The sequence below is a fragment of the Aspergillus pseudonomiae genome (assembly GCF_009193645.1).
Source record: "Aspergillus pseudonomiae strain CBS 119388 unplaced genomic scaffold BDV37scaffold_116, whole genome shotgun sequence".
Classification (NCBI taxonomy): Eukaryota; Fungi; Ascomycota; class Eurotiomycetes; order Eurotiales; family Aspergillaceae; genus Aspergillus; species Aspergillus pseudonomiae.
The window spans coordinates 14,944-39,196 of record NW_022476108.1 but is presented as its reverse complement, the minus strand read 5'-3'; the positions used below and the strand labels follow the sequence as shown (position 1 = coordinate 39,196).

General features: G+C 48.0%; 6 protein-coding genes across 6 annotated transcripts; 4 read left to right on the top strand and 2 right to left on the bottom strand.

Moving 5' to 3' along the window:
- Window positions 1–232: 232 nt before the first annotated feature.
- BDV37DRAFT_290919 (60S ribosomal uL6 domain-containing protein) lies at window positions 233–2,650 on the bottom strand (the record flags this gene model as incomplete). The annotated part of the gene is made up of 8 exons (XM_032088823.1): window positions 233–328; window positions 393–570; window positions 703–958; window positions 1,107–1,154; window positions 1,385–1,575; window positions 1,980–2,068; window positions 2,181–2,530; window positions 2,560–2,650. The coding sequence occupies 8 exons, from the start codon at window positions 2,648–2,650 to the stop codon at window positions 278–280; spliced, it is 1,254 nt and encodes a 417-aa protein (XP_031935913.1). The 3' UTR covers window positions 233–277.
- A 917-nt stretch (window positions 2,651–3,567) lies between these two features.
- Window positions 3,568–7,087, bottom strand: BDV37DRAFT_262945 (uncharacterized protein). The gene is made up of 2 exons (XM_032083486.1): window positions 4,964–7,087; window positions 3,568–4,909 (listed from the first exon to the last, which is right to left on the bottom strand). The coding sequence occupies exons 1-2, from the start codon at window positions 6,750–6,752 to the stop codon at window positions 3,990–3,992; spliced, it is 2,709 nt and encodes a 902-aa protein (XP_031935912.1). The 5' UTR covers window positions 6,753–7,087; the 3' UTR covers window positions 3,568–3,989.
- Window positions 7,088–9,810: 2,723 nt separating this feature from the next.
- BDV37DRAFT_25625 (uncharacterized protein) lies at window positions 9,811–13,645 on the top strand. The gene is made up of 3 exons (XM_032082815.1): window positions 9,811–11,524; window positions 11,622–11,735; window positions 11,803–13,645. Exons 1-3 carry the CDS (start codon window positions 9,961–9,963, stop codon window positions 13,575–13,577), a joined length of 3,453 nt encoding a protein of 1,150 aa, XP_031935911.1. The 5' UTR covers window positions 9,811–9,960; the 3' UTR covers window positions 13,578–13,645.
- Window positions 13,646–14,883: 1,238 nt separating this feature from the next.
- On the top strand, window positions 14,884–17,252 carry BDV37DRAFT_262935 (MFS transporter). The gene is made up of 5 exons (XM_032083485.1): window positions 14,884–15,496; window positions 15,552–15,684; window positions 15,749–16,172; window positions 16,226–16,971; window positions 17,067–17,252. Exons 1-4 carry the CDS (start codon window positions 15,052–15,054, stop codon window positions 16,694–16,696), a joined length of 1,473 nt encoding a protein of 490 aa, XP_031935910.1. The 5' UTR covers window positions 14,884–15,051; the 3' UTR covers window positions 16,697–16,971; window positions 17,067–17,252.
- An 882-nt stretch (window positions 17,253–18,134) lies between these two features.
- On the top strand, window positions 18,135–20,232 carry BDV37DRAFT_275959 (PP2C family serine/threonine-protein phosphatase; the record flags this gene model as incomplete). Its single annotated transcript, XM_032085482.1, has 7 exons — window positions 18,135–18,170; window positions 18,570–18,888; window positions 18,977–19,050; window positions 19,125–19,209; window positions 19,276–19,482; window positions 19,538–19,798; window positions 19,856–20,232. 7 exons carry the CDS (start codon window positions 18,135–18,137, stop codon window positions 20,230–20,232), a joined length of 1,359 nt encoding a protein of 452 aa, XP_031935909.1.
- Window positions 20,233–21,660: 1,428 nt separating this feature from the next.
- On the top strand, window positions 21,661–24,046 carry BDV37DRAFT_262919 (choline-phosphate cytidylyltransferase). The gene is made up of 4 exons (XM_032083484.1): window positions 21,661–22,585; window positions 22,648–22,998; window positions 23,055–23,466; window positions 23,525–24,046. The coding sequence occupies exons 1-4, from the start codon at window positions 22,059–22,061 to the stop codon at window positions 23,657–23,659; spliced, it is 1,425 nt and encodes a 474-aa protein (XP_031935908.1). The 5' UTR covers window positions 21,661–22,058; the 3' UTR covers window positions 23,660–24,046.
- The last annotated feature ends 207 nt before the right edge of the window (window positions 24,047–24,253 follow it).

The following is a 24,253-nucleotide window of genomic DNA, read 5'->3' as shown; positions in this document are numbered from 1 at the left end:
AACAATTCCTTTCAAATCACATGGGAGCGGTTGAAGAGAGAAAAAGGAAATTGGATTGCTCCTAAAGAAGCCCATCATCTTTTTGTCGTTTTTTCTACACGCCTCTTCCCCAAGTCGAGAAAAGCCATACCCGTGGACACGTAAAGGGGGGCATTTGAATTCCATGGTCCATAAATTTTTGCTTTAATTCCGCTTTGCTTCCCTATGCAAATAGGCGAAAATTAGATTCTCCTGGCATCCTTAACTACCCATCAAGGCGGACAATCCCCGTCATCATCTATTCCTCAATAATGTTACCCCGCTCCGACACGTACAGACCGTCAAGGAACTGGGAGGGGATGGTCAGCAACCGCTTCGCAAGTATCGCCATCAATCTACAAGGGGAATCCTACCTTTCGGATATCCTTGTTGCGGACTCTGCAGATCTGCTGGATGTCGGCGGCGCTCTGGGAGACACCCTCGAGGGAGTTGCCGGAGAGCACAAGCTCATCCTTAACGTTGGCGGAGGTGGCGACCTCAACACCGGCCTGGGCAGTGATACGACGAACGTACTTCTCACCCAAGAAGTTTCTGTGTAGGACAACCCATCAGCAAGAATTCCTTCTTCCACGATACGTAGAACAAGTGACTCAGTGAACCCTGGTCCACTCCCAACTCCAGAAAGCAGACATTGGGTTCATGTAGAGGATGGATTTGTCGTACCTGATCTCAACTTCGTAGAGGCCAGTCTCGGCGTTCTTCTCAATGTTGACGTTGATGGGAAAGTGAGCATAGACGTAGCGCATCTTGTACTTGAAGCCCTTGGTAACACCAATGATCAAGTTGTTGATGAGGGTGCGGACGGTACGCAGGGCAGCAACACCCTTGCGGGCACCGTGGTGCATCTCAATAGAGATGACATCCTTCTCAGGGCGGCCGAAGGTGACAGCGATGTGGGAGAGGTCCTTAACAAGCTTGCCTGAAAGATTCGAAGAAGTCCCGTTAGTGACCGAATGGAGCGGGGAAACCAAGCAGGCCGTTCATGGTTGTCCCACGACGTTGACGATCCTTGTAGAGCGACTTCTTGGTGTGGGAAATCTCCTTCAACTTATGGGGTTTTTGCATACCTCGAGGGCCCTCAACGGTCACAACCCGGGAGCGAATGTGAACCTTCACTAAACGACAAAATTCGAATCAGTCTCCAGAGCCTTTCAAAAGCGATGAACAAGACCAGTCGTAATTTCCCGCGACAGCGATTTGAGTGAATATTTCCTCCTCTCATGTATATCCTGCCGGCGCTGGCGTATCCTGGCGCAGACCTCTTATTGCGCAATGTGTGCCTCTCATGGTTCTCCTCCTCCAAAAACCGAAACAGAACAATATTCAGGGACGATCCAATGCTCACCATTCTCGGGGATGGGCAGCCGTTCCTCGGAGTGAATGTACCGCATCTTGACTGCGTGGGCTGTGGAATGTCCGAGGGAGAATTGTCGATGTCGTCGTGCGGTCGGTCGTTCGAAAGGATCGAAATTCCTCAAAGGCAGCCGGTCGCTTTCTTTGGTGGAGTGAAAATCACGGGTTGTGCGTCGCTTAAGACTCGTTCAGGCTTAGCGTATTCTGCCTAGGGTTGTTCCGGACTTTGGTAATATACAGGACCAGTTCCATAACCGTTCCATTCACCTAGTACCTAAGGCTCAAACTGGCACACTCTATCTATCTAAAATGATAGTGACCGATTATGATGAATGTATATATTTACAGGTAGTTGGACCGACAAGTGTATCTTATATGATCTTTACGTTTGGAGGCCGTCATTTCTCTCTTGCGCAACTCATCCTCATCAGTTTGTGGTCTCTTATTAAAATTATCACGTGTCAATCACGTGGATGTCCAAGTACGACCTGTACTATCAACAACTAACATACATGATCCTATCATCAGAAGGGGAGATATACTCATCCTGACCTCAAGGCCGAGTTCTACAAATGGCATATGATTACCTGGTTATGTGTAACATTTCACTTGCCCTCGTAGATGCAACACGCAATGCCTCACTCAACAAATTCCCTTGATCAAAGAGCTTCCAACCCTAGATGTAAAGTATATATATTATGTATTATTCATGATCATAAGCATTGTGGTTGCTTTATCGCCATGATTGAGTATCGTCAGTCTTAGTGCCCTGCCTCCTTACGACTGACCTCCTGGACCCACTGTCCTCCCATCGTCTTCAATGTTGATGCCAATTCATCCTTCTCATCGAGAGCAGCCACTTCATCACCGCCACCAATGCTTCTTCCACTAACTAGAACATTCGGCACGGTGCGGCGGCCAGTATTCTCTGCTAACAGAGCTTGCAGTGGTTGGCCCAATGCATGTTGGTCAAGTTCTACCACGTAAGGTGCTGGGACAATTGAGTATTTGTCTAAGAGGATAGACTTGGCCCGGGCGCTATGGGGGCAATAGGACTTGGAAAAGACAATAACTGCGCAGCGGGCACAAATTTCAGCAACCGGGCGACATGTACATAGGGAAGGGGTAAAATTTGCAACTACTTACTCGGCGATCGTTTTAGTATACTGTTGAGCTCGGTCTTCGCTTCCACACGCTCATCGGTACCTGATTCCTGGTCTTGCCTTTCTGGATTGTTGCGGTCTTTAGGAACGGTCATCTTTGTCCGCCCGGCAATCGATATCTCCTCCGTCTCTTCGTCACCGTTTCTTGGAATCGCTGGCGCCATCTTGTCATCTGCGGGCCTTGCTGCGTCCCCATGAGTCGGGTTCCCGCTAAACCGCTGCTCGCCCGCGGAGCTGCCTGCAGCCACCCCAGGTTCCTTCGTCTGCTTGTGTGCTTCTATTGCGGCAACAGTAGACTGGTAGAACTTCTGGTTCTGTACCCTCCGTGCATCACTCTAATCAATGGGGGTGCGCTTCGTTAGTCATGACAGACAAGCTAGGAACGGGGCATCATTTTACCGAAAGGTAGATGGCCATGATAACCAGCGTTAGGGCAGCAATAACTAGGAGTTTGATGCGCCGTTGAGGTAGCATCTTGAGTTAATGAAGTCGATTGAAAGTGGAAGGAATTGCGGCGATAGTCGTTCGATTTAGACAGCTTGCTCTGATGCTCTAGAACTTGAGCTTCGGGGTTCAAGACCAATCGGTTTCTGGGTGCATTGAAGTCGGTATTCTTTTCAATAGTTTAGCCGCGTCGACGGGTCATAGGCGCAGCTCTGACACCAAGGGTAAGTAAACATCTGGGGAATCGGCGACAACACCTGTTGTTAAAAGGTGCACAGAGAATTTAGTGATGATAGTAATGTAATGATCCTTCGGGTGTTGAGCGCTCCCTGTACAGTGCGACTCAAGCGTCAGTAAAGAAAGCGTGGGCGTGGGGGCGAGAAGAAGTCAACATTCATGCATTTGTACGGGGGTAGTTTAGTAATTAGATTTAAGAAATCAGGAGCCGCGCGCTTAGCCCTTACGTCATACTAACTACTAGTTACTAGTTAACTAATAACTAAGTGACCACCAATCCTGGCAGGTAGTAGATTATATGTATTACATCTTCTCAGGCTTCCTCCGTGATATGCGATCGTTGATTATAGATTAAACAGTTACATACAGCATGATCGGGTATTAGGCTAAGAGAACAAAACAACAATCGAAAGCGCCAATGGTATCATATCGAACACAGGGCATGTCAGAGTAAAGGCGTATCTATAGGCATGTGAATGCAAGCTTCAACCTAGAAGTAGGCGAGGTTGATCTTGTCAAGCAACGCGTGAAATCCAAAGACTGCAAAACCAGCAGCAGTACCACGTAAGATGACAGCATAGGCTTAGTTAGGTGGGAGGCCCTGGCCATGGCCAGAGTCCTCAGAATGCCTATCCGACGTCCTTCCAATCCCCGCTGTTTCTTCTTCTGTTTATTTTCGGTTTCTTCCCCATCCTTTGTTCTCCAGATTCTTCGAAATCTCCCATGACTTCGATGCAGCAACTTCCAACCAGATCAGGTTTGGATGGCGATACCTGACCTTGTTCCTATAGTTGCTCGACGCTTGCCCTGGACTACTGTCATCCAGTCCTCCCACTCCTTGGAAATTTCCATCAAGACATTACCCATAACTGTTGCTGAGGCCATCAGCCCATGCCCTTCGCCTTCGAGTATACGAACCTCACAGCGTCGCATGCTTTGGCCAAGCCACCTTACATTATCAACAGGAACACGCGTGTCTCTGCTTCCATGGTGGATAACGACATTGCGGGTAATGTCAACATAGCGGAATCCAATCGGCTGTCGACGTTCCAAGCAAACGACGAGGTCCACCGCCGGGTTTGCATTCGTGGTGGCCAGTTCCCAGATCTTGTGCGTCAGGCGGTTGTCATAATCAGACTGGCGTTCACGTTTCTCGAACTCAGCCACCACCTGGCTTGTTGTAGTGTCTTCGACTTTGGTCCCATTAGGGATCTGCAGTTTCTTGATCTGTAGCGCTTGGAGGTCGGCTCCTTGTTGGTATACTCTGTTGGATGGATGACGTTGAGAGCCATTGGCTTCAAGTAAAGCTGAGTTGGACGAGTCTTTCATTGTCGCCTTTCTCCTAGTGCGCCGGGAGGATTTGGGGAGATTGGCGGTCAAGCTCGCACTTGTTGCGCTCATGAAGCTCGAATTAGCAACCTTCAAGATAGACGTGGGTAGGGCACGAAGGATCCGTTGAGAGTACGGGACGGCATTGGTAGGAACGGGGGCTCTCTGTGAGCCGATGGAAGACAGTTGAGATGGAGGGATCCAAGGAGCTAGAAGATGTATGCGCCCCCTGACATGCTGGGGAATCCTTAGGGCAGTTGCCAGCGCATAAATAGCACCGGCCGAGTGGGCGAGGATAGAGAATTTTGTTACTTTGATATAATTGCATACAATCGCAACATCGTCTATGGCAGGTCAGCAAGTTTTAATCTCATAGGCGCTGAACACGGTGTCCTTACCTGGCCAACCGAGAGGAGTACCCGCCTCATTTACATAAGGCCCGCTTTCGCCAACCCCAGGACGGTCCAATGTGACGAGTCGGAGATGAAGCGATCGCGCTAGCTCATCATAGAACGCCATTAGATATCTGGTTAAGCCCATTCCAAGACAGCATAATACGACGTGTCCTTTGGGGTCTCCGACCTCCGAAAAAGCTATTTCGCGGCCAGTGGTAGGATGGATTACTTTCTGGGTAAGCCTAGGAGCGGATACATAATCTAGAACTGCAAGGTCGACTGAATCAGCACTGGATGGGCGCTCATCCACAACAGAAGCACGACCTGGAGAAACAGGGCCGGACGGGGAATGTTTATGGTGCCGCGGCGCGGTTGACTGTTCCACTGAACGTCGATAACGTAACTTTTCATTCTGATCAGGCTTGTCAAAGGATTGTCTCGGCGCAGACGACTGTGTCGGGCAATTGGTTGCTTTTGATGCGAGTTGCGGGTTATTACGGGTCGTAGATCTACTTCTCCCCGTCATAACAGCCGGAGCTGGAGCGCTCTCATCGAACGTATTGACCTTATTGCTTCCAGTATCACTTGGCTCACCGCCGTTGTCGAGTTCACTAGGCTTTTGTGGTGGTTGATTGTGTTTTGCGGACGGCCCCCTGGTGACTTTGTCGGGGCTGTCGTCTATCTCCAATTCGTTCTTGATCTTCTGTTGCTGATCCTTCAGCTCTCGTATCCTCTTGGTCACATGCTCGGCTTCGTTTCCAGTGTCACTGTCCACTTTCGTATCTTTGCTCGCCGTGGACGAGTATCGACTATGGCGAGTAGATCTATGGTGTCTAGAATTGGAAGAGAAGCTATGACGTAGAGAAGACTCGCGAACAGGAATTGCCCTGCCACTTCCGATGCCTCCGGGAGTACTGGGGGCGCTCGTGCGCGCGCTTTGCAACGAAAGATACTCTTCATTCGGAGAGCTAGCCCCGTGTTCCCGGGAGGTCTCCTTAGCGGAGTGGCTATACCGGCCATTTCCGGCCACATCAGCGATAGAATGCATCGAGCGTACACTGGTTCTACTTCGAGGAAGATTATGTCTCAAGCTGTCGTTGTAGCTACTCGTCTTCCGCAAACGTTCTGCGCGTCTATCCTTGTTGCATGTGAACTCCCGAGACGACTTTTTCAACAGACCAAACTGACTCTTTAAACTCTTCCGGGAACTAGTCGAGGTAATACTAGGTGCAGTCGAAACTCGTGGACCAGGTTCGGTTGTGATCATGCCGAATGTATTATCTTCGTACGCCGTTCTGGAGGACGTGTATGAGCCCCTAGAAGTAGGTCTTATTGGAGAAGGAGAAGCGTCACCGGTCGTCGCTTTTGATTTTGGAGATGGAGGAGCCCGGGCCATGCGAATGACCGGTGCAGCGGCCGCGTCATCTGGGTGCAGAAAGGAACTATGCGAAACCTCTTCGAAGGCTTGAGGCGGCCCTGTTCTTACCGCAACACCATGTTCATGGCTTGCGCCGGGGGCGGAGTGTCGTTCTAACGGTAAAACGGATAGCGAAAGGTCGGTATCGGAATCAAGGCACGGTACGTTGTCGAAATGTGTCTGAAGAGGTACCGAAATCGTTGAGAGTGATGATATTAAGGAAGTTATTACTTCAGGGGACGCCGGGTCGACCGGGGGGCGATTAATAGAATGTGAGTGGGATTTGCGGCGGCGGGCTAAAAGCGACGATGAGGACTGAAAGGGGGCACTGAAGATAGACGCCGCAGAGTCTTCCGGGCGATCCATGGTGACCATCGACAAGGTATATATATATAAGACCCCACGAACCTTGGCCCCGGGACCGGGTCAGGACAATCAAAAACGATATATGCGGGCGGCCTTGACGCGCACTTGCATGATCCAGTGGGTGCAGGAGGGATTGGCGTCTGCAAGTGAACCCAACGGCGTCAATCTATACTCTAGATTACTGGGCAGATGATCTGCCAGTCAGAAAAAAAAAATAAAATATCCAAAAGGCAAGCAAAAACCCAGTTTAGGATCCAGACCAATCCCGTCGACGCCCTTGCGACATGCACGCCCCTTGCAGGACTGTTAACTGGAAACGAGGGGGAATGCTGATCGAAGATAACACCCAAATGCAAGAGAGAGAGAAGGGGGGGAAAAGAAAGAAAAAGAAAAGAATAAAAAAAAAAAAAGAATAAAAGAAAAAAAGGGGGGTGATCAAAAAGTAATTAAGTGTTCTGAAGATCAATTAGGATTATTAAGGGTTACCATAGGAATTGGATTTTTAACGAGATGGCAGCTGGGGAAGAAGGCATGTATCCCAGAGCCAGGAAAATATTTATCAGAAGAAGATGAGAAAGAAAACTGACTGAGGGGCAGAAGAGAGGAAAGGGAAAAGAAAATGACGACTTCCAATTTTAAAAATACAAGCTCAGGATAGAAGGAGAAACGAAGGACTTGGGACAATCACCCTTGTTGAATTCAATCCAGCATAGGCTTAGCGATAGCAGATATTAATCTTATTATCATCAGGCTTTTTTCTTTTTCTTTTTTTTTTTTTTTCTTTCCCTTGAGTCTTTTTTATTTTTACCTCCTAGTCGGCATAATAATACCGTCGAGAATACTTTAGTACCTTACTAGGTGCCAGGAGTAAACTCCTTAAAAAGAATCTTAGCGTCCCTCTCACTATCCGAAAGCGGGATAGTTGCCCTTCCCCACCCTATTCTTATTTGCTTGAAGTGATATTGCCCGATGCCCCGATTGGCGGTAGTTGAATTTTCTCTGCATTGCAATGCCACTACTACTAGTAGTAGTTAGTACGGAGTAGTCAAGCTGCAATTAAAACCTCCTCCGCACGGTTCGCAGATCCAAATTTCAGGGAACCCCTCCAACCCTGTCATTTGTGGTCGTTATGCTTTGTTAGTAGATGGAGTGAAGACTAATCGCTATCGAGGATTGGAATGAAAGAAAATGAAACACCACCTTGAGTCTGGTGGTTATTCAAGGTTCAAGTTCTTCTTAGGTATTGCTTGATTGAGAAGGCCTCGAATAATTCTACAGTATCTAATTAAATTAACTGTGTAATCTGATTGCGGCATCACTTGTTTCAAGGAACCAAGGAACAGGTCCCCAAAGCGGATGGCCCACCTATTATCGTCAATTTTGGAGCTTTAGGAGGGGGTGCGGGAAGCAATTAATTCAACCCTCCTGGGTATCAAACTATGGTTGGTTCCTGCGATCGTAAAGATCCATGATGCTAATGGAGGCTCCGGACCCGGTCTAAGAGTCGTCCCCACCGGACCGCATTGATACACTTCCGTGAGCTTTCGAGTCAGTTCGTTGATCCAGCCATAAAAGCACCCCCTTATTATGATAGAATTAGTTCCTCCCAAGGGGCAGCCTTGGATGGCTCATCCTAAATTCTAGTCTATGCAAGTAAACACGCGGAGAGATATATCTTTAACGGCCTGTTTCTTATTCTATACACCTATGGATATATCAATATACATGTTACCGTTGTTCCACGAATAGCTTAAAGATATATTCATTTCTCTCCACTATGTTCGGAGTTTAACTAAGTGGATATGCCTCCAACAACAGAGTACACCTACTACTACCAAGTGCCGAAGGATAGCAGTAAGGATAATAGCCGTAGCTTCAAAGTGAAACATACTGTCGACCAAAAGTGTCTCTGATCCTTCCTTCTCCTCACCTCGCCGAGTGTATCATGGTTAGTATACGTCAGCTCGCAACAAGCTTCTGTCTTGGAATCATTTCCATGAATAGCTACCTATTGAACCTTTCGGGGCTCCGATGGCCACCTGAAGGTAATTGGATGCACGTGCTCTACTATGTCACTGCTCCGCATTGATTTCAAGGATTGTCTTACATATACAGACCCGCGTTCCTGATATCCTGTTATACTCGCAGACTGTAAACAATAATCTCAGTCTGCTTGTAGATGACTTTCTTCTTTCTTTTGCCTTCTAGACTGATCATTAACCCAACCAATAGGCAGATGTACAAAATATTAATGCTATATAAAAAAAAAAAAAAAAAAAAAAAAAAAAAAAAAAAAAAAAAAAAAAAAAAAGGCCGGGCGTTACCAGTACTTCTATACAGTGTCGTGGAACAAGTTGAAGTGACATCTGGTGCCCTGAAAGATCCACTGATTAATAGCACTTAGTCTTGGCATGTTTTGATGATGGCGGACCGTCGAAGACAAGAAGCCACCACTCTTGAACAACCCAACTGTGGCTTGGCAAGAAAATGCACCACCACCATAGCCGCCCAACAATTCCCAAAAGAATATAGCTTCGTTCTATGTCATTCTAAAGCCTAGAAGCATACACGGTTTTTGAGTATCCGAATTGACGCCTGCTTTTGAGTCAGTCGCCTCAGGTGACCATTCAAACGTCTCATCCCAACTTAGATATGCGGTGACCGCACGTCCCACTGAGAAACTACCTGTCCGAGATGGACGCCTACCCTGAGGATTATGTCGCCCACAACCTTCCTTTCGTCCTACTCTCTGGCCTTGAACCAGAATCCGAAGATGGTCTGGGATCAAGCTGCACTGATTATCCCCTCCTCCACGAGAAGGGCGTCCATATATACTCGGATCTTCCGCCATTGGGCGGTTCGACGGCGGAAGAATTGCGGGAGATACTTCTGGCGGAAGATGCGTCGCGAACTCCATGGGAAGCTAGGGAGAATGCTCTAGTGGAATCTGCCGGAATTGAGTATAAAATCAAGAGCGTTGGACGGGTATGTCGTTGTACACTATTCCAGGAAACCGACCTCTCGCTACATATCGGACTATTCTAGAGTCTAGTTGCCCAGCGGAGAATCTACTCCAAGATTCATAACACTCGTTTCTTTCCTTCTTCTAGTTTTTGATTCATCACTTTGCTTGAAGCTTAAGGAGCGTTTTGCTAACGTGTCGCAGTCTTATAGACTTCCCCCGCGCAAAGCTGATCCCCCACCTGTATCTCCTCCCATGAGCCCCACCAGCCAGGACAATGACATATCGCATGCGCCATACTTTGTACTTCACTCTCCAATATCTCCACTGACGCCTAGTTCGCCGACGTTTTCAGATGGCTTACTCACACCCCTATGGGTTACAAAACACCAAAACCTTGTCCCTGCCGCTGTGATCAACTTCTTTCCCTTTTGCCTAGACCCAAATATGAGTTCATTGCGCGACAATCAACTAAAGATAGAAATCAATGGACTGAAGAAGGACTGGTCCTCATCGGGATATAAGACGCGATTTATCGTTGTTCTCCTTTCGGAGGAAAGTAATGGTGCTTTCACTGGGGATGTCGATGACCGGGTGACCGGCATTCGCAGAGCGACAAATCTGGACCAGAAGTCTATCTTTCTTCTCCCACCTGACGCAACACCCGACGAACTAAAAGAGTTTGGGAAGTCCCTTCTAACACTACTTCAACCGTCACTGATGGAATACTATCGGGATTTATCTAAACACGCAAGACGGAAACGAAACCGGAGTAGTATTCCTCCCCCGACGGCTCCACCGACAACGGGGACATCGCAAACCTTATCTCTTCAAGGATGGAATGTCCGGTACGAATTCAAAATGGGGATCTTTGCAGAATTCAGGCAGGAGATAGATGCAGCTCTTCGGAATTACGAAAGTGCATACGAGACTTTGTTTGGGCAGGAAGTCTTCGAGAATATTGCTGGCTGGAGCCCGAGGTTCAATGATGCACGCCTTCTGGCAGATACCTTAGCCATACGGATTATTCGTTGTTTGCTCTGGACGGGACAAACCGCTGCAGCCGTACGGTCTTGGGTGGAACATCGAAGTCGGTCACAAGATATCATCAACCGGAGAGGTAAAGGCACAAGGAACTATGGTTGGGAGGCTTGGGAAGCCAGATGGTCAATGGTAATGGCACAACTGATTCGTCAAGCCGAGATTCCATACTTCACCTCAGTAGGCATCACACAGAATCAGTTTAACGAACAATATTCAATCTTCATCCCCCGTGAAAAGACGGTCCCTCCCGGAGATGTGTCCTGTCCGTGGGAACAACTACACCACGAAGGCTATTGGCTGTATCGATCAGCAAAGCATACAATGTACCGACGGGATCTAGCAGAGCAGATTCCGGACGAGGACAGAATACCGCCTGGGCAGTCTCCTGCTTCGCAGATAGCGAGCAAGTCCTACCTATATGACACATACTTGGCACCGGAGACTCATGTTGAAGCACCCCAATCAGGGGTGGAGGGATTCAATCATTCCGCCCTAATTCTGACAGCATTGAATGCCGCACTAGATGAATTTTCCAAGCGTGACCAGGTGCGAAAGACCGAGTGCCTGAGGTTGGAGATAGCGGAGGAACACATGCGGGCAGGTTCCTGGACCGAAGCCTACAATATACTTCAGCCACTTTGGTCTAACATCACTTGGCGGCATTCGGGCTGGTGGCAGCTTATGGAAAGATTCGGATGGGCTTTGAGGGAGTGTGCTGTACGAGTACAAGATAGCGAAACAATTTTACGAGTGGATTGGGAGCTACTCAACAGCGGTAAGGCGTGTTTTTCGACTCTAGTTGCTTTGCAATATATCTCCTGCCGTACCTTTCATAACCGGAACCTTGTTTTCTAACACTTGCTTGTTGCCAGCATTTCAACCAAAATCCGACTGGTGTTACGATATCCACGGAAGCCTTGAGGATATTACACCAGTTACACCCAAACCCTCTGTTGTTCTCAGAGCGGAGGATATTATATCGAGTGGTGAGTGTGCCCAGAGTAATAGTTCACGATAATGACTTACGATGGCATGGTTTTTCTTTCGCACTAGTCACGGCGTCTTTTATTTTCGAGAGACCCGAGGGAAATGTTGGCGAGCCATTGCATGGCCAGCTCGTCATAACATCATGCGCGCAACGATCATCAAGCCCTATAAGACTTTCTGAGATCAAAATCGCTTTCGAAGGCTGCCTGCGTCCAATAAAGTTACAGTCAAGCCAGGTAGCTGAAACGGACGCAACGACTCCTTGCACAATATCGTCGCCGTTACTACGAGAGCCAAGCACATCAAGTGATACGGCATCCCTCCAGTCACCGACTAGTTTCTTAACACCACTCATTGGAACTGCCGATCTGACCATTGGCCCTTCTCAAACAAAAGTCTTCAACGTGGCCTGTATCCCTCGAGAAGCCGGGGAGTCTCGAGTGGCTTCGATCACACTTTTGATTGAAGAAAATAAATTCGACCTGACTTGTGCCATGACAGACCTGACCCAACGTGAATCTTTCTGGTGGAAACAAACCAACAACTGTGTGGCTCGAAGGAGGGTAGGCAAGAGTCGAGACACTGGCAGATGTAGGATAAAGCCTAAGCCGCCCAAGATACGAATCACAACTCCCAACCTGATGGATACTTACTACACGAATGAACGCATTGTCCTCAAGGTTGGAATCCACAATGAGGAGGATGAGGCTGTGGAAGTTACAGCCGAGGCTAGGCTTTTTGGTCGACCAGAATCGGCAGCTAAGGTCTTATGGCTTGACGAGGAGGGCTCGCCAGGGATACAGGGCTCCGAGAGGAGCACCCCAGTGGAAGGCATTTCTCATTTCATCAAGCGGCCTCTTGGGGTATTGGAGACTTCCTCCCACCGGGAACTGGAAATCGTCCTCACGGATACACACGATGCTTCTGATTACGAGCTTGAAATTTCATCTGTATACAATCTCATATCTGATACCCAGACTCCCATCATCGCAACCTTGAGAGTGAAAATACCAATAATACGACCATTCGAGGCCAACTACGAATTCATGCCACGTCTCCATCCTCAACCATGGCCAGATTTTTTTACTGTCGATGATGCATTGCTTGGAAATGACTCAACACCGAAAATTGGGGGCTTGCAGCAGCGGTGGTGCCTCAACTCAAAGGTCGTTTCTTTTGCGCTGACGCCGCTTGTCATTGAGAAAATATCACTGGTGCTAGTTGGAGTTGGTGGAGGTGCCACCTGCCACATCGGCCCTGAAGCCATCGTTAGTCCAGGCGGGCCGGAGATCAAATTAGAGGAGCTTCGCGAATCCAATTTTGTGGTGGATATCCACAAGGAAATTCTAGGCGACCGACGACCTACAGCGCTGAATCTCGCTCTCGAGATTCAATGGCGACGAAGCGCAACCGATGAGAGTGAATCGGCCCTGAGCAGCAACGGTACGACTATATCCACACTTGCGGTTCCTCGCTTTGTCGTTCCTGGAGGAGAACCACGTGTGCTTGCCTCGGCAATGACCTCCCAGATACGTTCAGGATTGATTCACTTAGACTACACCATCGAGAATCCGTCGATGCACTTCCTTACCTTCAACTTAACTATGGAAGCCAGCGAAAACTTCGCCTTTAGTGGCCCAAAAACACTGGTGGTTCAGCTGGTGCCTTTGAGCCGACACACGGTTCGGTACAACCTACTGGCATCTAGACGGGGGCTATGGATACAACCACAACTGGTCGTGGTGGACACATACTTCAACAAAACCCTTCGGGTGCTCGCCACAGAGGACATGCGGTCGGACAAGAAGGGGCCCTTGGTATGGGTTGATGCTGATGACTAAATCGTAGCTGCTATGATTGCCCTTTGTGTTTTGTTGGTGTAGATGGCGATGATGGCTGCATGTCTTATGTGATTTAGATGGTATCGTTTGAGCGACCATAGTGCGATAGATATCGAATGTCTTTATAATAATAGACTGGGCTACTAGTCCTATAGCTACGACACGTAGCATCCCGATCCTGTGGAATGTCCCCATAATAGTTTACATCTACGGAAAATTGTGAGATTTTCATGACAGCACCTTCACTTGGAGAAAAATAGCCCACTGTGACTGCACGAATCAGTCTCCTTCGAATTGTACGGGTGCGTTTAAAGAGGTAAAACCATAGGACTTAGCTGGCAGCAATGTAGCGATCCAAGTCTGATTTGGTTCTGTGATGGTTGGGGCTCACTTCTGACATCAATCTGCCCCCCAAACCTACAGACACCACCTTCACTTACCCAGCTGAAAGTGTCGTTAACTGGTCCGCAATAAGCAAGAGGCTAAATGTAACTCTATGGGGCTAGAGGGTTTATAGATATCTCGTTTATTATTCCGTCTAAGGGTGGAATAAATCAATCACGAAGACATCTTGAGGTTAAAATGATGATATCTCCCTATGGCCGGAGGGAGAATATTAGAACGAGGCTCTTTTGACCTCTAGGGAAACATACTAATTGTATCCAAGTCAAATCCGTCTAGGATGTCGACTAGTCTGACAGGATATGGAGGGTCTCCTGTATGCTGGCCATTGTGTATAGCAGTTACATTGCTTGAGTACTTGATAGGACTAACGTCAAGCTTGCATGTTATTCTATTTATGGGCCATATACATAGGATTGACTGGAAGGAGAGGTTGAGTATTCAAGAAAGCCAACTTTACATACTATCGCAGATCAGTCAAGACCTTTTTGATTAGTGGTACCTCGCACGCCCAATCGGCCTGATCCATTCATCTCACTTTGCGTGTCTTCGATGTAGCTGACACTGCGCTTTAGTTTGGGTTAGTAGCAAATTTTTTTTTTTTTTTTTTTAAAAAAAAAAAAGGCAATAGATACTAAAGGACCGTAAAACTATCGCTTATAGTGATAGATTTGCCCTTAGTATTGTTCCTTTGAAAGTGTACAATGAGAAGCCCCGTTCAAAGAACCAACCCTAAATCACTTGACTCCCCCAACTTATAAGGTAGCCAAAATGCCCCAAGGGTCAGCCAAATCAACTAATTCATACAAAAGTTTACAGCAGTGATACCATTCATTAGTGACTTGACGTGTCAATCTGTTGGGGGCTGACATTTGGGAAATGAGTTTTCCTTATGTCATTTATTCTTGAACCCTGTCTTAGTGCTTATTTTTCGCATCCGCCTTTCTACCTCTCCTCCTCTTCCCTCCCCACGTCCATTGTTTAGGGCCTACTAAAGCCCGGGCGTGATCTCTCTCGAATAGTAACTATTAGCCTCCACCCTGGACAAGAATAAACATCGAAAAAAGAGAGGATGGTATCCGATCAAGATCCCGAGATCTCAACGCCACTCTTAGGAACCCATCCAACCAGAGCGCATGTCGAGTACAAGCACCAGCACAAGCGATGGATCCTATTTCTCTTATGCACGGTAATTGTCACACTTGACTTTGGCACTTTCCTCTCCCTTGCTCCACAGACTCAGATTATGGAATCAATCATCTGTCGCAGGTTTCATCCAGGACTGTTTATCGACCTCCCACATGGGCAGTTCTTGTCAGATGATACACCCTGCAAATCTGTAGATGTACAGGGGGAGCTGGCATTGATCAGTGGATGGAAAGATACATTGGACCAGATCCCGGGAATCATCCTTGCCCTGCCATTGGGCTTCCTGTTGGATCGCATTGGCCGCAAGCCTGTTGCGATGCTAAGTATGAGCGGACTCCTCATGGAGGAGATCGCGATCCGCATCATCTGTATGTCGTGACGACACTTGGCATAGCATATGTGTCCTCTGACTAACTATCCAAGGCTTGTACAGTGAAGCAATTCCCCTTCGAGCCATCTGGCTCACGCCTTTATTTCAATTATGTGGTGGTGGTTCTCAAATAGCCAGCTCTGTGGCCTTCACCGTTGTCACAGATATCTTTCCCGCAGAACAGCGGTATAGAGATCCCCCTCCCCCTCCTTATTTGTAATGGATATACTAATTTCTATGCATTGTCCAGTGCAAACATATTCTTCGTGCTCTTTGCGGCTGTCCTACTTGCCGAGATCCTTGCAACACCTCTGAGTGCTTGGCTTATGTCCTGGTCGCCGTGGCTTCCATTCCTGCTCGGCTGGCTCTGTGAAGGTTGCGGCTTACTGGCGGCCATACTTATCCCGGAGACTCTGCCCAAGTCGCCAAACGAATTGGAATCTGAATCGGCAGATGAGGGGTGTGATCGGCTTGACCATCCACCCACCTCGCCTAAATGGAAAGGGTCCCTCTATAGTGCCGGGTCCCATATCATGAGCTTAACTGCATTTGTCTGGGGAAATTTCAACACGGTGGCTATTTCAATTGCATTCCTGGCGGCTAGTGTTGGAGGGCAGGCCCTCCAGTTGATCATCCAATATGCTTCCAAGCGCTACTCATGGACAATGGCAAAGGTGCGATGCTGCGGACGAAGGGCCGAATATAGTCACTGACACATCATGTCTAGGCAAGCTTTCTCATCTCTCTAAAAGGAATGATTGATCTCGTCGTCTTGCTTCTATTGCTACCAACTATCTCCCACTATCTGAACCGGTACCTTTCCCCGGCTGTCAGAGATCTTCGAATAACGCAGGGAAGTGCAGCTATTCTAGCAGTTGGGTTCGGCATCATGGCAGTGGCTGATCAACCAGTGCTGTTCGCCGTTGGTGTATCCATTCTGGCCTTAGGCTGGGGTTTCTATTCCACCCTCCGCAATGTGGCCACAACATTGGTTGCGGAGTCTCAAATCGGGACACTCAATACCACAATCGCTCTTGTCCAGGGGATTGGGAGCATGATTGCTGGACCGTTGCTCGCCAATGCATTTCGAAAAGGTATGACGCTGGGTGGTACCTGGATGGGCTTGCCATACATGGTGGGTGCTATGCTGTTTGTGTTGGCAGGACTGGCTGCGTCTAGCGTACGGACACCTCAATAAATTCACCTTATTACCCCAAATATATATATATGTATTGATATGCACGAGTAAACGCCATAGCGTTCTCTAGGATTTCTATACCCCCCCCTGCCTTTGTTCTCTTACATAGGCGTAAATTATTGCATTTATTTTTGTAATAATTCAATTCGTGGGCCTATTTTGATCTGCCATCGAGGTGCACAGGGCCTCATTTCCGATAGGGTTGGAAATTCGGAGAATTGAAACACGAGCAAGGAGAGCAACTTGGAGATCAACCAATATCTGCGTACACCTTGCCTTACCTCTCTCGTAGTGAACTTTGTCAGTACTGATGTTCAGTATAGATAGACAAACAAACAGTCATATGAAGCAAGGCCTAATGTTTGCCTTACCGCAATTAAATGGGTGCCGGGAGACACCTGACCTCCTGCTGCATCTGGCGACGGTATTAAACGGTAGGAAATGCCTCGGCGTACTATGTATGTACGGAGGATGGTACTTTAATACGAAGGGGAAAAGCAAGGCACCCCCTTTTGAACCGTAAAGGGTCAAATTCTGTTGGATTCCATGCGCCAGTCTTACTCCATCGAGTTCATCGAACTTATTCCTGAGGTTCCACCAGGGGTGATCTCATAGTATGACTCTACTAATAGAAGGGGATCTATTGCGATGGTAAGATGTACGTCATTACTCAGGCCTGACAGGTACGGAATCATCCAGTGCTGACAGTACGGAGTACTGTTCTGCCTGGACTCTGTATGTATGTACATGTACCTCTTAACGATGTACTTGCTTGTCTGCCTGGTGTTGGGTCTTTTTCGGTTTAAATGACGAGGATTGCCTGTTGAGAGAGTATCTAAACACAAGGAAAATAAAATTCGAATCCAAAATGAGAAAAAATCTCTGTTTGCACCGAGATACATACATACGTACCAACCCGTGACACTCCAGAGATTTTCCTTCCCTTCTTTCCTTCCATTCTCTTCCTCCCTGCCCAAATTTCTGCCTTTTTGTTTTCTTCCCACCCTGTTGTTCTTGATTTATTATATTTTCTTTGATACCTATCTATCCCCGCCCCTCCAATACCAAAAAAAAAAAATTCAAAAAATTCAACGATCTTGTTCTTCGTGATCGGGTGGTTCCTACTTAGTACCTCCCGTCTTTATATTTCATCATCAGATTCGGACCGGGTCCCCACCCCCAATTGTTCTCATTTTTCTGCGCCCGCTCCAGTGATAGAGAGGATTGACCACTGGGGCCATTCCCGCCCGCCGCCTATCGATTCTGCCCTTACCCTTTCTCGCCCACCTGATTCTCTGCTCTCTTCCTTCTTCCCCTCTCTGACAGAACATCCCTCCCCCGAATTTTTTTGCCCTTTCCCTCTTTACTCTTGAGTTGTGCATGTGCATTTCCGGCCTACAGTCTTCCCAGAACTTCTAAATTGCGATCATTCGAAATAATGGGTCAGACTTTGTCAGAACCAGTAGTCGATAAGGTACGTGAAACCGAGTGTTGCTGCTTTGGTCTTCCTTTTTGATCCCCCCACACTACAATGTCCTTACGCAATAATTCCTTCCCTTCCGTCCTGAGGCCGCAGGGGCACTCGGTCGGCCTGCCACAAGCTTCCCAAGGGACGATCTCCCTACTTCAATTATATATATACATTTCTCTTTTTCTTCTGTTCAATGCCTGATTCGCTTTCCCGGGGGTTCTTCTTCTGTAATTACTCCTGTGTTGATTCGGTCTCGAGGCACCACATCGTGATGCACCTCACTTGCGGGGTCCTCCACATGAGGAAAGAAAATTTCCCGCGGACGGTCCACGAACCGATGCTCACCCAACATTGCGCGATAAATCGTCCTCATCAGTGCTAATATCGTCTAACTGTCTCTAGACTTCGGCCGAGGGTGAGGATGATTGCTGCATTTACGGCGTTTCAGCCATGCAGGGCTGGAGAATCAGCATGGAGGATGCCCATGCTGCCGTCCTAGACCTCCACGCGAAGTATACGAGTCCAGAAGAGACACCAACGGATCCCGCCAAACGCTTAGCTTTCTTTGGAGTATACGATGGACATGGTGGAGACAAAGTCGCTCTGTTTGCCGGAGAAAACGTGCACAGGATCGTCGCAAAACAGGATTCATTCGCAAAGGGTGATATTGAACAGGCCTTGAAAGATGGCTTCTTAGCCACCGATCGGGCTATCTTAGAAGGTTCGTGAGCGTTGTCCATAAGGCTTCCGGGTTTCCCTCCTCTCCCGTTTCTCTTATCGCCGAGGCCTTGAGAGACTGACCCGGTTAGACCCGAAATATGAAGAAGAAGTCTCCGGCTGTACGGCAGCTGTCAGTGTAATTTCAAAGCATAAGATCTGGGTGGTACGTGAAGCAAGTTTTGTGATCGATGCAGCGGTCAGCTATAGTCAGCTTGGTCAACCGTTAACTGGACATAGGCCAATGCGGGTGATTCTCGCTCCGTGCTTGGAGTCAAGGGCCGGGCAAAGCCTCTTTCTTTTGATCATAAACCACAAAATGAAGGTCCGTGGCTCAGTCCTAGTTGAATCTGCCTCTTCGTCGTGATCTTTTATTGATGAACTACTTTAGGCGAGAAAGCTCGTATCAGTGCCGCAGGTGGCTTTGTCGATTTCGGCCGTGTGAACGGAAACCTGGCCCTGTCGCGAGCCATTGGTGATTTTGAGTTCAAGAAGAGCCCGGAGCTTGCGCCCGAACAGCAGATCGTGACCGCCTATCCGGATGTGACAGTCCATGAGCTTAGTGATGACGATGAATTTCTTGTCATAGCCTGTGACGGTACGTGTTCCACGATCACCTCTTTTGTCAACTGCACACTCATACCGAGCTTTAGGTATCTGGGACTGCCAGTCTTCCCAGGCTGTGGTTGAGTTTGTTCGCCGCGGTATCGCTGCGAAGCAAGAACTCTACCGGATTTGTGAGAACATGATGGACAACTGCTTGGCTTCAAACAGCGAAACTGGTGGGGTTGGATGTGACAACATGACTATGATAATCATTGGCCTCCTGAACGGCAGGACTAAAGAGGAATGGTATAATCAGATAGCTGAGCGGGTGGCCAAAGGCGACGGCCCTTGCGCTCCTCCCGAATACGGCAAGTCTCTTGAGGATTCTACGGCCTCCAACCCCTACTGACTGAGCGGGGATGCAGCTGAATTCCGCGGCCCTGGTATCCGTAATCAGTTTGAAGAAAATCCGGATGACTACGATATGGAAAATGATCGCGCGCGTGGCTTCAGTGTTCGCTCGGGCCGCATTATTCTCCTAGGTGACGGCACTGAACTGGTCCCTGATCAAAACGACGAGGAGCTCTTTGACCAAACTGAGGAGGACCAGGATCTGCCTAGTCAGGTACAACGCGAATCGCCTGATTCTGCCAGGAATGAGCGTGAAGGAACTCCGGGACCTCAATCTAAAACTGACGCTGCCTCCAAGTCTGCAGAAGGATCATCTGCTAGTACATCCGAGTCAACCTCTGCTGCCGCGGAGAGCTCTACCTCTGGAGCCCCTGAAAAATCTACGTCGTAGTTGTGATGGACTCTTTGCATCTGTATCCCCCTTTCCGATATTTTGGTTTTTGAAACGAATCTTGTGATTTTATGATTGTTCCGCCTTGCACCAATGTCCTCCCACTTTCACCTTGTTTTCCCGGTTTATCACAATAGTCACCTCTTCCCTTTCCCTGCAGTTGACACCCCGTGGCATTGAACGGGGCGGAACAAGTGGCGGAAAACCTTCTGTGTCCCTAGATGGCCAGGTATCTTTCATGTCTTGCAGGATGGGTTATAAGGGCTCCTCTTAGGATAGGAGGTTTTACTTCGTTTTCCATTTCAAGCCGCGAGCGGCAGTTCTTACGAGAGTACGTCTTGATTCATGCCTTGCCACAAGATATCGTGCCAAATGACCCACTATTGATGAACTTTGATAATTATGATTTATTCCCCCCGCCTTTATTTTTTTTTTCCCTTCTCTCTTTTTTCATCCGTGGCTTTCTCCCGCCCTTTTTGCTCCATCTATCTACCTATTCATTAACTTTCGTCTGGTTTCATTCTCCCTCACCACTTCCCGGGGATCTGCCGCTCTCTTCTATCATTCGCACCAGGTCGCATAATGGACCAAACGGGGCTCTTGGGGGAAAAGGCAGAGCCGGGGAGAGTAAAGTCGGCGGGGGAGTATGGGAACGAAGATGCTCTATTGCACATGTGACGGCGTATCCGGAAAGCAATCAATGGCATGAAGACCTTTTTAGTCAGAACTGGAATGGCATCTAGTCGAATGCTTCAGCAGTGGAGTTCTGGAAATGTGATGGATACAAGCGATCTTTCTCATGTTCTGTTATTTTTTACTCGTACGGAATATAGAATCGTTGGCCGAGTGAATGCGTCCAAGCCCACATACCGGAGTGACGTATGATGAAATGGGGTGGGAAAGAGTGAAAGCGAGAGAGAGATTTAGTGTAAACCGAAGTGTATGGTTTCCAGGCCGGGGAAGAAAAGAGTATCTCATAAAGAGAAGGTCGAGAGGAATTGGAAGAAACATTGCATTGGCAGGGACTTGAAGGAATCAACCGCGAATTGTTGGGGCAATTGTAGAAGGAAGTCGAAATACATGTAATGAATGGTTCTGACAGTTCACTGTATGTATGATACTATGGATCCTATGGAGGTACTATACTAGTATAGTATACTTAGTAAGTCTGTTGGAAATTAACTAACTAACGCTTACCGAGTCATATTAAGGGTTCCGCCCACGCGCTGTCTCAAAAGGTATTTTCGCTTTTGTATTTTAATTCTTTCATGTATGTATATGTATATCAGAGATGATTTTGAGAGACTGGTCTAAAAATTCTTACAATGAAAACCTGAAGGAGAATAGTAAATAATATATATATGTATATATCTATATATATTAAATTTTTTTTTTTTAAAAAAAAAAAGAAACAATAAAGAAATAGAGTACAGGATCTATTCCTTTTGATTTTCTTCTCCTCTTTCACTCAACTCACACACTCTTCCCCCGTCTCTCTCCACCCCCATGAATCAATTGGTTTTAGGGGCTAGAAGGGGAAACTAAAGAGCAAGACCCCTAAAATCATTAAATCGGGTCCCGTGTTTTTGACCTACTCTTCCCGCTTTCTTCTTTCCTTCCCCCATCACTCATTTCTACTCTGTCTTCTTCGCGCTCCCCACGCGTCTCTATTTCCTGCCCTTGATAGCTCTCTCTCTTCTCTCTTTCTCTCTCTCTCCTGAGATTAATTTGATCTTTAGATTTTCAAAAGCATACCACCCCCCCTACCCCTTTTCGACAGAAGTAGAGCAGGGCTCACTCGGTCATTACCTCCCCATTCCATCATAATGTCCTCTCCGTCGTCGGCAGGAAAGCGCAAGCGCAGTGCTTCCCAACACCTTCCGTCCAATGTAATCTCCGCTGACCTTCTGCAACCTTCATCACGCGATGCGTCGGGTGAAGATGGCGATGATTCCACCGGCCCGAATACTCCCCTGTCGGTCAAGTACAAGAAGCAGGCGCCAATTGATGTAACTTCAGCGGGCAATATCCCGCCATCAAAACGGGCTCGGAAGAGCTCAACGGCTGGCGAGCAAACCAATGGTCCTGCCACCGATGAACCTTCGGCACTCAGCAAAGAAGATCCGGGCGAGCCGTCAGAAACGACGGTTGCCAGCAGCGATATCGAAAGCCGAAGCAAGGGCCGGTCGGGATTACAGATCAAAACGGCAGATGTTGAGGATACCGAGGACATGATGCAGCCACCTCAGCAGGCCGGGTTGCAGGATCCGGTTGGATACCATACCAATCCCCCGCCCGTGGGGCGCCCAGTACGCGTGTATGCGGATGGTGTCTTCGATTTGTTTCACGTGGGGTATGTTAACGTGTCTATTCTGGAAACTTACAATGGTGCTAATGGAGCTTCTTGCGTAACAGCCACATGCGTCAGCTTGAGCAGGCGAAGAAGGCCTTCCCGGATGTGCATCTGATGGTCGGTGTGACTGGAGACGAGGAGACTCACAACCGGAAGGGTCTTACTGTCCTGAGTGGCGCGGAGCGCGCAGAGAGCGTTCGTCACTGTAAATGGGTGGACGAAGTGATTCCTAACTGCCCTTGGCTGTTGACTCCGGAGTTTCTTGACGAGCACCAAATCGACTACGTTGCGCATGATGACTTGCCCTATGGTGCGGCCGAAGGGGATGATATCTACGCTCCGATTAAGTCCCAGGGCAAGTTCTTGGTTACTCAGAGGACGGAAGGTGTTAGCACCACCGGAATCATCACCAGGTGAGTAGACCCGTCTCTTATTGTGGCGTTGTGCTGGAGGCTGACTGGTAATGCAGAATTGTCCGCGACTACGACCAGTACATTTCCCGCCAGTTCAAGCGTGGTGCCTCGAGACAGGAGCTGAACGTGTCATGGCTGAAAAAGAACGAACTGGAAATCAAGCGACACGTTGCGGAGATTCGGGATAATATCCGGCACAACTGGACAAGCACGGGCCAGGAGCTGGGCCGAGAATTACGGCAGCTCTGGCAGAATAGCCGGCCTGGCAGCCCGGCACCGAGCGCGAGGAACAGTATAGACATGGGCAGTACACGGGGAAACGTGGTCAGCCCTACTACTGGCACCATGAAAACCCATCTGTCCCGGGTGGAATCAGTGGGTCGATCTGACAGTCCCATTGGAAACGGACGGAATGAAGACTTTGCAACCGGGTACAGCTTGGGATTGATTGGCGGTGTAAGAGCCTGGGTAAGGGTATTCCGTCCCCCAATTACAATTGAGCTATTATTGACTGACATATGCACAGATGCGCAGCCGTCGGTCACTCTTGGAAAGCCGCGCCCCTTCCCCGACAAGTGAGGAGGAGCATGAGTCCGAGCAGGAACGCAGCAACGGCCACATTGAACCATCGAAAGCGTCCTCCAATGCCGTGACAAATTAGAGCAGAGGGTCATGCATGGTTCAGCCTTAGCAAGTTGTGATCGTCTTCTCTTTCAAACGGCCGCTTATTATGTCTCGCCGAGCACATGCAAGTTCGGTCAGGGAAAGAAAGAAAGAAGAAGAAAAATGACGGGTTGGCATTTATCTCATGGCGACTTGGAAAGGAAAAGAAAGAAATCGGTAAAAAAAAAAATAAAAAGAAAAGAAAAGAAAACATCAATATCTCCTCTTTCTTTTTTCCTTCCACAGAGTTCCATGACCATTATCATATGATCTTATATCAGATGGGTTGATACGAGATAATGTTTCCTTATTGATACTTGCGACTTCTTTTCTACTTTTTTAACCTTCTGGTTGATATTACCGTTGTTGTTGTTGTTGTTGTTGTTGTTGTTGTTGTTGTTGTTGTTGTTGTTGTTGTTGTTGTTGTTGTTGTTGTTGTTATTATTATTATTATGATGACATTTGCCCACATAATCATTGCTCCTGTCGGGTCGAAGAAAGAAATCGCATGTCTCCGAGTTTGGGTTAAATTGTATGGAAATCTAGGGAAAGGCCAAAGGTTCATTTCATTCATCGTTGTTTTTCACTTGTT

Coding starts and splice junctions, on each gene's coding strand:
- BDV37DRAFT_262945 (XM_032083486.1), bottom strand. CDS start 6,752: ATGGTCACCATGGATCGCCCGGAAGACTCTGCGGCGTCTATCTTCAGT. Junction 4,910..4,963: donor TACTCCTCTCGGTTGGCCAG/GTAAGGACACCG, acceptor GACCTGCCATAG/ACGATGTTGCGATTGTATGC.
- BDV37DRAFT_262935 (XM_032083485.1), top strand. CDS start 15,052: ATGGTATCCGATCAAGATCCCGAGATCTCAACGCCACTCTTAGGAACC. Junction 15,497..15,551: donor GATCGCGATCCGCATCATCT/GTATGTCGTGAC, acceptor TAACTATCCAAG/GCTTGTACAGTGAAGCAATT. Junction 16,173..16,225: donor ACTCATGGACAATGGCAAAG/GTGCGATGCTGC, acceptor CATCATGTCTAG/GCAAGCTTTCTCATCTCTCT.
- BDV37DRAFT_25625 (XM_032082815.1), top strand. CDS start 9,961: ATGAGCCCCACCAGCCAGGACAATGACATATCGCATGCGCCATACTTT. Junction 11,525..11,621: donor TTGGGAGCTACTCAACAGCG/GTAAGGCGTGTT, acceptor GCTTGTTGCCAG/CATTTCAACCAAAATCCGAC. Junction 11,736..11,802: donor GGAGGATATTATATCGAGTG/GTGAGTGTGCCC, acceptor CTTTCGCACTAG/TCACGGCGTCTTTTATTTTC.
- BDV37DRAFT_262919 (XM_032083484.1), top strand. CDS start 22,059: ATGTCCTCTCCGTCGTCGGCAGGAAAGCGCAAGCGCAGTGCTTCCCAA. Junction 22,586..22,647: donor TTCGATTTGTTTCACGTGGG/GTATGTTAACGT, acceptor CTTGCGTAACAG/CCACATGCGTCAGCTTGAGC. Junction 22,999..23,054: donor ACCACCGGAATCATCACCAG/GTGAGTAGACCC, acceptor CTGGTAATGCAG/AATTGTCCGCGACTACGACC.